Consider the following 13,969-nt stretch of genomic DNA (forward strand, 5'->3'; position numbering starts at 1 on the left):
TGGGTCTTCCCCGGGGTCTCCTCCCAGTTGGACGTGCCCGGAAAACCTCAGGAGGCATCCTAATTAGATGCCCGAACCACCTCAGCTGACTCCTTTCGACGCAAAGTAGTAGCGGCTCGACTCCAAGTTCCCTCCTGATGTCCGAGCTCGTCACCCCATCTCTAAGGCTGAGCCCGGCCACCCTACGGAGGAAACTCATTTCCGGGTCAGCAGTCCCCCCCCCGCTGAGAACAGCCTGGGGTAGGCCCTGCTTTCCCTTCCTGAGCCGTCGGATGGTTTGCCAGAACCGAAAGTCCTTCTCCATGGCCTCCCCGAACTCCTCCCATGCCCGAGTTTTAAAATCCACGACCACCACAGCTGCAGTCCTTCTGGGCTGCCGGTACCTCTCAGCTGCTTCAGGAGACCCCTGGGCCAGCCAGGCCCTGAAGGCCTCCTTCTTCAGCTTGAAGGCTTCCCTCACCTCCGGTGTCCACCACCGGGTTCTCGGGTTGCCACCACGACAGGCACCGATGACCTTCCGACCACAGCTAGCGGCTGCGTCCACAATAGAGGCTTTGAACATGGTCCATTCGGATTCCAGGTCCCCAGCCTCCCTCTGGATGTGTGAGAAGTTCTTCCGGAGGTGGGAGTTAAAGACCTCCCGGACAGGGTCCTCCGCCAGACGTTCCCAGTTCACCCTCACTACACGTTTGGGCTTGCCGGGTCGTTCCAACCGGTTCCCCTGCCATCTGATCCAACTCACCACCAGGTGGTGATCAGTTGACAGCTCTGCTCCTCTCTTCACCCGAGTGTCCAAGACATACGGCCGCAGATCAGATGATACGATTACAAAGTCGATCATTGATCTCCGGCCTCAGGTGTTCTGGTACCAGGTACACTTATGAGCCACCTTATGTTCGAACATGGTGTTCGTTATGGCCAAACCATGACTAGCACAGAAGTCCAATAACGAGACACCACTCGGGTTCAGATCGGGCAAGCCGTTCCTCCCAATCACCCCACGCCAGGTTTCTCCGTCATTGCCCACGTGAGCGTTGAAGTCCCCCAGGAGAACTATGGAGTCGGCAGGCGGTCCCTTTCCAGGACCCCTCCCACCGACTCCAAGAAGGCCGGATACTCCGAACTGCTGTTTGGTGCATAAGCACAAACCACAGTCAGAGCCTTGCTCCCCGCAACCCGTTGGCGCATGGAGGCGACCCTCTCATTCTGCGGGGAGAACTCCAACACAGCGGCGCTCAGCCGGGGGCTCGTGAGTATCCCCACTCCCGCCCGGCACCTCTCACCTTGGGCAACTCCGGAAAAGGACAAAGTCCAACCCTCTCCAGGAGCTTGGTTCCAGAGCCAGTACTGTGTGTGGAGTTAAAGTTTGATGTGCAGTCAAAAGCTAAAATAACACTTCTTCATGTTTTCATGTTTTTTAATATCTCTGTAGTAAAAATGAATAAAACGTGTGAAACACGTTCACAGATAATACAGATCATGTTACATTTGAATCAAATGTGTCGGTTAAGCTGCACATCAGAGGAATGAAATGAGAATCATTTAGAATGATGGAGTTTAAAAACAGGAAATCAAATGTGTTTAAAGTCTTTGTTACGTCATTTGAAGGAGTCACGCCTTTTCTTTACTCCCAACTCTGAACTTTCACTTCAGTCTTTGACTGATGGCGCAGCAGAAAGTCCAGCTGGTGAGTAAACGACTAAACATATTCACAGACATGTAGAATAATAAATCTAGTAGACGATCGATGAAGAGAATCGATGATTTAGACTCAGATGATGAAGAGGATCGGTGATTTAGACTCAGATGATGAAGAGGATCAATGATTTAGACTCAGATGATGAAGAGGATCTATGATTTAGACTCAGATGATGAAGAGGATCTATGATTTAGACTCAGATCTGTCAAACAGTCTGGAGGACGCTGCAGGTCTTCTGAGTTCATCTTGAACTGAGCAGTCAGAGGACGTCGGTTCAGCTCCAGTTTAAACTGGAACTTCTCTCAAGTTGAACTCTTCGTTCTCTCATTTCTGGTCTGTTGTCTTTATTATCGGAGGTGAAGCCGACATTTAGAGGATCACTTCCTCATGTTTCATGGACGGGTGTGCAAGTGTGTGTGTGTGTGTGTGTGTGCGTGTGTGTGCAGGCGTGTCTGTGTGTGTGTGTGGGTGTGTGTTTGTGTGCGGGTGTGTGTGTGTGTGTGTGTTTGTGTGCGGGTGTGTGTGCAGGTATGTGTGCAGGTGTGTGCGTGTGTGTGTTTGTAGGTGTGTGTATGTATGTGTGTGTGTGCGCAGGTGTGTTGCGTGTGTGTATGTGTGTGTGTGTGTGTGTGTGTGATGGAGTGTGTGTGTGTGTGTGTGTGTGTGTGTGTGTGTGCAGTGGCGGCTGGTGGAACCTGTTCTCTGGGGTTTTTCCACATCCAATCCATTTCAGCAAACATCCCATAATGATTTAATGCAACACATTAAAGTGTCAAACACGCATTATTACTTTACAGTTAAATATTTAACAGTTATTCCAAAATAAAAGAAAGAACACTTTGACAAACACGTCAGGACGTCTTTGTCCCCTCACTGGCAGTTCAGTATAATATAAAACACACACACACACACACACACACACACACACACACACACACACACACATAGACATATACACGAGTGTTTCCCCTGGTTTACAGCTCGGGGTGCGAACACAAACACTGAGAGGAATCATGTGTTCATGTGTTTCTTTTAATGACAGCAGTCAATAGAACAACTGAACAATAATTTGAACTACATTGAACTAAACATCAGAACATTTCCTTCTATGACATTTATCCACAATGTTGTCACTGCAGTGACTTTCTGGGCTTCTGGAGGAACATTTCCAGAGCCTCTTGATATTTATGCATGTATGTATTTATGTATGTATGTATTTATGCATGTATGTATTTATGCATGTATGTAATGTATTTACTTACTTACTTACGTACTTACCAAGATCAGTCAGGGGGAGTGTTTCCCGTCTGACAGCCAGGCTGGGTCAGAACCTGTCATCTGGTGGTGACTGGACTTTAGCTGCTTGTGGGGGGGGGGGGGGGGGGGGGGGGGGGGGGTACTTGGGCTCTTTCCTGTACTTAGCGGGAGAGCGAGTTTTCCCATCTTCACCACATGAGCGTTTAAAACACGCAGATATTGTTTCTGCTCTTCAAAAATACAATTAAACTAAATTAACTTGACCTTCAAACGTCCCCTATTGGATCAGGGGAGAAACACTGTACACAGTGTTTATATAATATATAGAACATGTGTGTGTACTGAGATCCTCTATGGAGCTTGTTATAGGAGGTAAAGATCAGGAGAAGTGAACATGAAGTGTAATTATGAACACTGATGTTAAATGAAGCTCTGATGAGTTTTCACTGTTAATTCATCATCTCTATGAAATGTTGATGCTCCATGAACGAGTTCACATGAGACTGAGGAGCTCTGTAGAAGATCACATGTTCACTTTGCCTCATATGTAGCTGACAGAGTTCTCATGTGTCCTTACCTCCTCCTCCCTCACTCCCTACCCTGGTGTTCTCATGTGTCCTTACCTCCTCATCCCTCACTCCCTACCCTGGTGTTCTCAAGTTTCCTTACCTCCTCCTCCCTCACTCCCTACCCTGGTGTTCTCATGTGTCCTTACCTCCTCATCCCTTGTTTTAAAAAGCTAAATACGTTATTAGCATTAATATTGAGTATAATATAATAGTATAATAATAAGTAAGTAGATGTTCTGCTCTGATGTGTGACTGTGAGGTCAGGCTGATCTGGGATCAGCTCTTTCTCTGCAGTTTCTCCTCAAACTTGTCAGACGGGTCTTGAGTAGCTCGCCTGTAGAGACTCGTCCTGACGAGAACACGCAGTTTGGTGCGATACAGATTTCTCCCAAAGCTGAATGTGAGGACGCTGATTGGCTGAATTGTTCGTCATTCATTCATTTCTTTAATCATCAAATGTGTGAACTGCTTCACAGACCTCCTGTGAGCTGCTGAGACATGCAGACAGAGAGGACGAGCAGGAAAAGCAGATCTCATATTTTACACATATTACTGGGTCGCTTTATTATTTTATTCTTTACTTTTATTGGCTGAAGGGGGGGAGGGCCAACCGCCACTGTGTGTGTGTGTGTGTGTGTGTATGTGTGTGTGTGTAGGTGTGTGTGTGCGTGTGTGTGTGTGTGTGTGTGTGTGTGTGTGTGTGTGAGTTAGTGTGTGTGTAGGTATGTAGGTGTGTGTGTGTGTGTGTGTAGGTATGTAGGTGTGTGTGTGTATGTGTGTGTGTGTAGGTGTGTGTGTGCGTGTGTGTGTGTGTGTGAGTTAGTGTGTGTGTAGGTGTGTGTAGGTGTATGTAGGTGTGTGTGTGTGGTTCCTTTTGTTCCTCTTCAATAGTTTCCAGTTGGTCAACAGCTGCTCTTGAACAGAGAACCTGTAACATTGTTTCTATCAGAGCTCAGTCTTCATGTCTCTGATGATGAACTGTGACGTTGACGTGTTACAGGACAGCTGGTGAAGAAGAGCAGTTCGTCTTCATCAGACACAAACACACACACCAGTAAGTTCTCTCTGTCTGTCCAACGTCTTCATCACTTCACTGTGTCTGTCCAACGTCTTCATCACTTCACTGTGTGACGTCTTCATCACTTCACTGTGTGACGTCTTCATCACTTCACTGTGTGTGACGTCTTCATCACTTCACTGTGTGACGTCTTCATCACTTCACTGTGTGACGTCTTCATCACTTCACTGTGTGGCGTCTTCATCACTTCACTGTGTGGCGTCTTCATCACTTCACTGTGTGACGTCTTCATCACTTCACTGTGTGACGTCTTCATCACTTCACTGTGTGGCGTCTTCATCACTTCACTGTGTGGCGTCTTCATCACTTCACTGTGTGACGTCTTCATCACTTCACTGTGTGACGTCTTCATCACTTCACTGTGTGGCGTCTTCATCACTTCACTGTGTGGCGTCTTCATCACTTCACTGTGTGGCGTCTTCATCACTTCACTGTGTGACGTCTTCATCACTTCACTGTGTGACGTCTTCATCACTTCACTGTGTGGCGTCTTCATCACTTCACTGTGTGACGTCTTCATCACTTCACTGTGTGGCGTCTTCATCACTTCACTGTGTGACGTCTTCATCACTTCACTGTGTGGCGTCTTCATCACTTCACTGTGTGACGTCTTCATCACTTCACTGTGTGACGTCTTCATCACTTCACTGTGTGACGTCTTCATCACTTCACTGTGTGACGTCTTCATCACTTCACTGTGTGGCGTCTTCATGTCTTTGTGTCGTCCCTGCAGGAGAACTTGTCTCTGGTGTTCTCAGCAGTGACATCATGGCGACAGCAGCACCTGGTGAGTTCAGTCACTTCATGAGTCTGTCCACATGTTACACACATCACACAATAAGTGAGTGAAGCTCAGTGAAGTTCTCTCTACAGATGATCATAAAAAGTGTCACGAAGCTGAAGGAGAGACAGACGAGGCTTTTCACAGACTCACCGTTACATCAAGAGAAATGAAGTTGAATTCATATGTTGCTGCTCATCTTCTCCTTCATGTCCTTAAACACAATGATTGATGTGACGGCACTCAGCTTCATTTATCAGACACAATAATGAGTTAAAGTAACAGAATTTAACATCAGATTTAATTTAGGACGCCTTCAAAAACTTCAAAAATATATATGAATCAACTGAATATCATTTCTCAGGGTTGCTGCAGAGCTCTTGGTGTAGTGTACCTTCATGTTGTTTTATCAGTTCTAGTTCATCTGAATTCTGGGAAACATTTTCAAATGTTCTCAGATGCACCATGTTGTTTTTCAGTCTTGTGTTGCTTTAATCTGAGTTCTGCATGTTGACTCTCTTGTAAACATGTAAAATTAAGATTAAAAATTAATCAACAGCAATTCATCGTTGTTGAAACAGTGTCTCTTTAACTAATAACATGTAAATGAATCAACGTTCTGTTTTCTTACAGTCTCAGATGATCTGCAGCCTCTGAAGAGAAGCAGCAGCTATGAACTCCTGCCTCCTAACAGTGAGTTTAACTGAACTGAGTCAGAAACATTCTTGTGTTCATTATAATCTGATTACAGTGTTTTCAGGTGATGGGTCACTGGTTCATGTTCAAGTTTCAAGATGACAACAGCTGACACGTTCACTCTAGTCCACCTTTAAAAAGCTGTGACTTCCTCCTTGGTTATGAATCTAGTTTTATTGTTTTCATTTTGGTTCAAGTCTTGAATTTGAAAAGTAGTTTTTTACTAATCCAGTGTTTTCTTCTCAGTGTCTGAGCTGAGGGTTGTTCTGCTGGGGAACAGCTGGTCTGAGAGGAGTTCAGTGGCGAACTTCATCCTGGGAGAAACTGTATTCAACACTTTCCTCAGTGTTGAACCAGATAAATGTCAGAGAGTCAGTGGACAGTTAAAGGAGAAACAGATAGTTCTGATCAACACTCCAGATCTGCTGCACCCCAACATCTCTGCAGACAAACTAAGACAACATGTAGAAGACTGTGTGAGACTCTCTGGTCCTGGACCTCATGTGTTCCTGCTGGTTCTACAGCCTGAAGACTTCACTGAGGAACTCAAAGTGAAGCTCTGCAGAGTCCTGAAACTCTTCAGTGATCAATCATTTGATCGTTCATTGATACTGATATCAACATCTAGAGAGGAGAGTTCAGCTTTCATGGACAAAGACCAGCCTTTAAAAGACCTGATCAGAATGTGTAGATACAGATACCTGAACCAGAAGAACCTTGAACCTCCAGAGCTGTTAACACGTTTGGGTCAAACTGCAAAGGAGAACAATGGAGAACATCTGATCTGTGATGTATTTGAAGATGCAGCAACAGGTTTTGATCATCAAAGTCTGAAACATGCAACAGAAGTCAGTTTTAGATCTGATCCTCCAAAACCTGTTGGTGAGTCCAGAACAGTCATTCAGGTCATGAATAATTAATAACTTAATATTCACTTTACTTACTTTGACATGACTTCTTTTACAGAGGTGAACGTTCCCAGTAAAATGACTCCGCCCCCCCAGAGTAAGTCAATCACATGTTGTTATCCAGTTACACACAGTAGCAACAACACAACACTGATATATATGAAATATACAGAATGTTGATATCTGTAGTATCAGTCAGTAGAAAATGAAATGGCCACTACAGTGAATCAATAACGTTGCTGACTGATAAGGACCCATAATGAGCAAACTAACATATTTACAGTTATGCTAATTGAAGTATTTGTTTCATGGAGAATTATGGTTCATATTTATAAATGTGGAGAGAACATGAACGTCTTCATCACTTCACTGTGTGTGTGGCGTCTTCATCACTTCACTGTGTGACGTCTTCATCACTTCACTGTGTGACGTCTTCATCACTTCACTGTGTGACGTCTTCATCACTTCACTGTGTGACGTCTTCATCACTTCACTGTGTGGCGTCTTCATCACTTCACTGTGTGACGTCTTCATCACTTCACTGTGTGACGTCTTCATCACTTCACTGTGTGACGTCTTCATCACTTCACTGTGTGACGTCTTCATCACTTCACTGTGTGGCGTCTTCATCACTTCACTGTGTGACGTCTTCATCACTTCACTGTGTGGCGTCTTCATGTCTTTGTGTCGTCCCTGCAGGAGAACTTGTCTCTGGTGTTCTCAGCAGTGACATCATGGCGACAGCAGCACCTGGTGAGTTCAGTCACTTCATGAGTCTGTCCACATGTTACACACATCACACAATAAGTGAGTGAAGCTCAGTGAAGTTCTCTCTACAGATGATCATAAAAAGTGTCACGAAGCTGAAGGAGAGACAGACGAGGCTTTTCACAGACTCACCGTTACATCAAGAGAAATGAAGTTGAATTCATATGTTGCTGCTCATCTTCTCCTTCATGTCCTTAAACACAATGATTGATGTTCACGCTGAGTCATGTTAAAGTTAAACTAACAGTCATTCTAGAACTAAAGTGCTGCAAAGTTGATCTTTTGATCAGTAATAATAAACTAATAATACGTTGTGTGCATTGACAGCACAGTGTTGTGTATCCAGTAACTGAGTAAATTGGTGTAAAAAGCTGAAGGGAAGTGACGGCACTCAGCTTCATTTATCAGACACAATAATGAGTTAAAGTAACAGAATTTAACATCAGATTTAATTTAAGACGCCTTCAAAACCTTCAAAAATATATATGAATCAATTGAATATCATTTCTCAGGGTTGCTGCAGAGCTCTTGGTGTAGTGTACCTTCATGTTGTTTTATCAGTTCTAGTTCATCTGAATTCTGGGAAACATTTTCAAATGTTCTCAGATGCACCATGTTGTTTTTCAGTCTTGAGTTGCTTTAATCTGAGTTCTGCATGTTGACTCTCTTGTAAACATGTAAAATTAAGAATACTAAATAATCAACAGCCATTCATCATTTCTGAACCAGTGTCTCTTTAATTAAAGATAACATGTGAATGAATCAATGTTCTGTTTTCTTACAGTCTCAGATCATCTGCAGCCTCTGAAGAGAAGCAGCAGCTATGGTTGGCTGCCTCCTTACAGTGAGTTAAACTGAACTGAGTCAGAAACATTCTTGTGTTCATTATAATCTGATTACAGTGTTTTCAGGTGATGGGTCACTGGTTCATGTTCAAGTTTCAAGATGACAACAGCTGACACGTTCACTCTAGTCCACCTTTAAAAAGCTGTGACTTCCTCCTTGGTTATGAATCTAGTTTTATTGTTTTCATTTTGGTTCAAGTCTTGAATTTGAAAAGTAGTTTTTTACTAATCCAGTGTTTTCTTCTCAGTGTCTGAGCTGAGGGTTGTTCTGAAACCATCTTTAAACCTGGTTCTGTGTGGGAGGACAGGAGCAGGGAAGACTTCAGCAGCCAAGGCCATTTTAGGTCAGACAGAGCTTCATCCAGTCTCCAACTCATCAGAGTGTGTTAAACATCAGGGAGAGGTGTGTGGACGTTGGGTTTCTCTGGTGGAGCTGCCTGCCTTGTATGGAAAACCTCAGGAGGCAGTGATGGAGGAATCACTCAGGTGTATCTCCCTCTGTGGTCCTGAGGGCGTCCATGTCTTCTTCCTGGTCCTACCTGTGGGTCCACTCACTGATGAAGACAAGGGAGAGTTACAGACCATCAAGAACACATTCAGCTCTCCAGTCAATGACTTCACCATGATTCTGTTCACTGTGGAGTCAGATCCTAAAGCTCAAGAAGTTGTTAAGTTTGTGAAAAAAGATAACGGGATCCAGGAGCTCTGTCAGAGCTGTGGAGGAAGATATGTTGTTCTCAACATCAAGGACCAGCAGCAGATCCCAGAGCTGATGGATTCTGTGGAAAAGATAAGATCTGAAGGATCCAGATGCTTCACAATGGAGATGTTCACCAAGGCTCAGATGGAGAAAGTTTCTAGACTTGAAGCTGAACTGAGGGATGTGAAACAGAAGACCGAGGTGAGAGGTGATGATGAACATCAGGGTAAAGAGTGTCTCAGGATGGTGCTGATCGGGAAGACTGGCAGCGGGAAGAGTGCAACAGGAAACACCATTCTGGTTAAAGAACATTTTAAATCTACTCTCAGCTCACAGTCAGTGACCAAGTTTTGCGAGAAAGTAACAGGAGAGATTGATGGACGACCTGTCGTCATAGTCGACACCCCCGGCTTGTTCGACACGACTGTGTCTAATAATGACGTTCAAGAGGAGCTTGTGAAATGCATCAGCATGTTGTCTCCTGGACCTCATGTGTTCTTACTGGTGCTACAGATCGGACGCTTTACAGAAGAAGAAAAAAAGTCTGTGGAGCTGATTAAGAAATGTTTTGGCAAGAAGTCTGGAGATTTCATCGTCATTATATTCACCAGAGGAGATGATCTGAAAAATACCACAATTGAGCGTTACATAGAAAACTGTGATGACTTGTTGAAAAAACTAATAAATGACTGTGGAGGAAGATACCAGGTCTTCAATAACAACAATCAAACAGACCGCACACAAGTCAGAGATTTGATGAAGAAGACCAACACAATGATGAAGGTGAATGGAGGCAACTGCTACACCTCAGAGATGTTCCAAGAGGCCGAAGCAGCAATACAGAAGGAAGTGGAGAGAATCCTGAAGGAGAAAGAAGAAGAAATGCAGAAACAGAAGGAGGAGCTCCAAAGAAAACATGAAGAAGAAATGGAAGCAGTGAAGAGAAGAATGAAACAACAGAAAGAAGACATTGAACAAGAGAGAGCCAAACAACTTAAAGAAATGGAAGAAAACATCAACAAGGAGCGAGAGGAGAGAAGGAAAGAACAGGAGATGAGAGAAGAGGAGGACAGGAAGAGGAAAAGGCAGGAAGAAAATCAACAACAAGAGTGGGAAGAAAAGTTTGGAGCTCAGGAGAAAAAAATAAAGTCAGAATCAAAAGAAAAGGAAACCATTGACAGAGAGTTGGAGCAGAGCAGAGAGGAGATGAGAAAACAACGAGAAGACTCGGAGAAGGAAAGAAAAGAATGGTGGAAGAAACGATCTCAAGAAGATGAACAGAAACGACATGACGAGCAAACTAAACTTACAAAGCTCCAAGAAGAATACGACCAAGAAAGAGAAAAACATGAAATCAAAAGAAAAGAAGAAGATCGAACCAGAAGACAACAGGAGGATAAGGAGAGGAAAGAATTAGAGGAAACCTACAAGAAGGACCTGGAGGAAATGAAGAAGAAATATGAAGAGAAGGCCAGAAAACAAGCTGAAGAGTTCAATGACTTCAGACAGAAATACACCAAGGACTTCACAGCGCTGGTGGAGAAGCACATGGAGGAAATACAGGAACTGAAGAAAAGGCAAGAGAGACAAATGCAGGAGACAGAAGAGAGGCGAGGAAAACAGTACGATCTGTTAAAAGACCTCTCCAGTCACAGAGAAAAACATCAAAAAGAACAAATGGAGGACATGAAGAAAAAACAAGAAGAACAAATGGAGGACATGAAGAAAAAACAAGAAGAAGAAGAAATAAATGAACTAAAAGAGAAATACAAAGAATCATGTCTCATCATGTGATCACCCAGCTGACTCTTGAACATTATGATGTTAGCAGGTGGAACATCATCTCAAAGGTGTCTGGGCTGTTTTAAGACTGCTTTGCCTTTTTTCTTCTTCTCATATCATGTCAATTATAATCAATTCAACCCACAAACAATCAAAGATAAATGAACCATGGACTGTTGAATATCAAAAGAACATGCTCAACAGTGTCCAGTGAGGCCAATGAGAAAGTTCTCTGACAAGATCAAAATGAGTGTTTCCTCTCAACATTCACGGACGTGAGAAACATCAGAGTGATGAAGGGTTTGGACTTTCTCCATGAAACAGGACTTCAACATGTACAGCTGTTGTTTAATGAGTGTTGGATGGCAGCAACATGCTGATGAGGTGCTGCTCAGAGAAAGTTTTCCACAAACAAAACCAATTCTAAAATGTGGACTTTTTTAACGTAAATATTTCTAAAAAGCGATCAAATATTTCTGTTTTCATGTTTATTGTGTCTGGAAAGTCACAAACAATTGTTCTTATTGTTTCAGTGTCTGATTGATGCAGATATCCTCTTTCAGCTGCCTGTTTTATGGACTCAAGGCTCATTTATAATAATCTCTATACAGATCAGTTGGGTGTAGGTGTTATTTTAGTAGATTAATATAGTAAGTAAACAGTTACTGTTAGTGTGTCCATGTGTCAGACAAGTTCAGGTCAAGATGCGACTGGGAATGTGTGGATAACTCACCTGTCAGTGTACAGGGGAGGAGTTCAGAGAAGAAGCTTAGTGTGATCTGTTCAAGTCCCTGTCTGAGAGCGTGCTGCCACACCAGTAAGACTGTTTCTACTGATCATGCCCATTGTTTAGACTAATCCTTTATATATGAGTTATGTCTACATGCTATACATCCTACTTTAATGTGTTTCTGACTTCCTGTCACATCCTGATTGATGTTTTAGAGCTGTGTGTCATAGACCACTCACCTGTGTGATGAAGTCCAAAACCAATACACAAGGCAAAGGTATAAGGTTCTTAGTAATTGTATGTACTTCCATCTGATCATGCTCCATCTATGTATCCATGTCCTCTCTCTCAATAAATGGTTAAATGGCTCTTGAATCGTTGTGTTTAATGTGAACACCAGCTAGAAGCCCCATGGTCCAGTCCAATATACTAATCAGACAATAAGCATTCGGGATGCACCGACACCGGTATTGATATCAGACATTGGACCATTACTGACTCAAAGAGCTGGATTGGGTATCAAAGACAATGGGGCCGATCTATTCAATTGAATTCTATGTTTATATGCTCTTAGAGCCGGGAGATGAGCTCCAATATAGGACTATAAAATAAAGCAGCTCTCTGTTTAAAGGGTCTGAATCACTAAGTCCGTTGGGTTTTACCCACCTAACGGGATACCTGGTGATCTGTTTAAGCTGATGGTCAAGAGAACTCACCTGGCCAGTAAGTCACCCAGTAAGGAGACCGTGAGTTTAAAATGTTTGACAAATACACGTTCAGTATATTTCTTCCAAATGTATTCAGTGCATGATGACAAATCATTGTAATTGCTGTAAAATATAAGAGAATTTGTAAAGTGTAAAGTACAGATAGTAAACCTTTAACCTGCTTGTTATCACTTCAGATACAGAAACAGAACTCAGTTTGACTGTTTATGTCCAGCGCACGTCCATCAGCTCCATCAGCGTCTGAATATTGGGTTTTATTAAATGTACTGTAAAAAATGATAGTTGAACAAACTCCTGGTCTGAAAGTAAACTTCGTTTCAAGATGTTCTGCATTGATTTCTTGCAGTAAAGAGTTTAAAGCAGAAGGACTCTGCTGATGAACCATGCTGTCAGTATTTGATGCAGAGAAACAGGTAACTTACCCTCCATTAGTCCTTCTAACTGTTCCACTTCATGTTGAATGTTTAGCTGTTTTTATTCCGAACAGAAGTTGTGAAGAAACGTCTGAAAAAATAAATAAATGAGGAAGAATTTGCCACATTCTGTAAATCTTGTAACACTTCAGTTTAAGAGAAGACAGTTGAAGATAATATAAGACAGATAAAGATATGAACACACACATGAAATCACATTCACTTCCATTTTAAAAATGATTTTTGAAAACCAGTGAAAAGTCTTTCATCTGCAGCCGTCCATTCTGTGAGGACTTGTGTTTCCTCTGATGACCCTTGATTTAAGTTTATACATTATTTTGCTTGAATGTAGTTAATATTCATGATAATAAGATGATAAAATAATGTGGAATCAATTAAGGTGATAAACACAAACTCCAGTAAGCAGAGCTGTATCTAACTCTCTAATAAATAAATCAAAAGACTCAAAACAAAAGTTTATCTTTAAAGATGAAATCATGTGTTTAATTAAAACACATCAGGGTTTGCTGAGGTCAATCCTTTGGGCTGAGGTTCTTCCTCCAACAACGTTAAAGATAACTTATCACGTAGGATTGTTGTGAATCAGAAGGTTACTTTCTGACTGAAAACTAAATTCTAAAACACTAAACCTGGTGACAACAGTTGTATACAAAATGATAACTTCCCTGTGTGAGTTTGGCTCTTGACCTCCTTCACTGCTGCTGGTTGATGAACAAAGTGCATCTACGGTTCATCTCCCAAAAGTATCCTGATGAAATGTACGACGTGAGAATTCCTCCGGGCGTTTGGATCATAACTGGTGAAATGCAAACGTTAAATTCACGACATTACTTTGATGATGTTTGAAAAATCCTCGAACACAAGTTCAGAAATCAAGTGAAATCTGTTCATTGCTCAACAGTGTTAAATGAATCAATGAATACATGAGAGCAGCTTCACTGCCTCACTGTGTCTCTCATGCTGCCGGCCCTTCTTTCTAAAGCCCTTTCACAAT

At 42.7% G+C, this 13,969-nt stretch overlaps 1 protein-coding gene across 2 annotated transcripts; it reads left to right on the top strand.

The window, feature by feature from the left end:
• Window positions 1-1,653: 1,653 nt before the first annotated feature.
• Window positions 1,654-12,175, top strand: LOC306697264 (GTPase IMAP family member 8-like). Of its 2 annotated transcripts, XM_079161075.1 has the most exons (9): window positions 1,654-1,687; window positions 4,526-4,579; window positions 5,337-5,390; window positions 6,018-6,077; window positions 6,327-6,962; window positions 7,047-7,085; window positions 7,688-7,741; window positions 8,541-8,600; window positions 8,850-12,175. In XM_079161075.1, the coding sequence occupies exons 3-9, from the start codon at window positions 5,372-5,374 to the stop codon at window positions 11,093-11,095; spliced, it is 3,114 nt and encodes a 1,037-aa protein (XP_079017201.1). In that variant the 5' UTR covers window positions 1,654-1,687; window positions 4,526-4,579; window positions 5,337-5,371; the 3' UTR covers window positions 11,096-12,175. The 2 variants fall into 2 exon arrangements, with proteins under 2 accessions (XP_079017201.1, XP_079017202.1); XM_079161076.1 differs by lacking the exons at window positions 4,526-4,579; window positions 5,337-5,390 and having other exon boundaries at window positions 1,666-1,687.
• The last annotated feature ends 1,794 nt before the right edge of the window (window positions 12,176-13,969 follow it).

This window comes from Pholis gunnellus, assembly GCF_910591455.1.
Source record: "Pholis gunnellus genome assembly, chromosome: 6".
Classification (NCBI taxonomy): domain Eukaryota; kingdom Metazoa; phylum Chordata; class Actinopteri; order Perciformes; family Pholidae; genus Pholis; species Pholis gunnellus.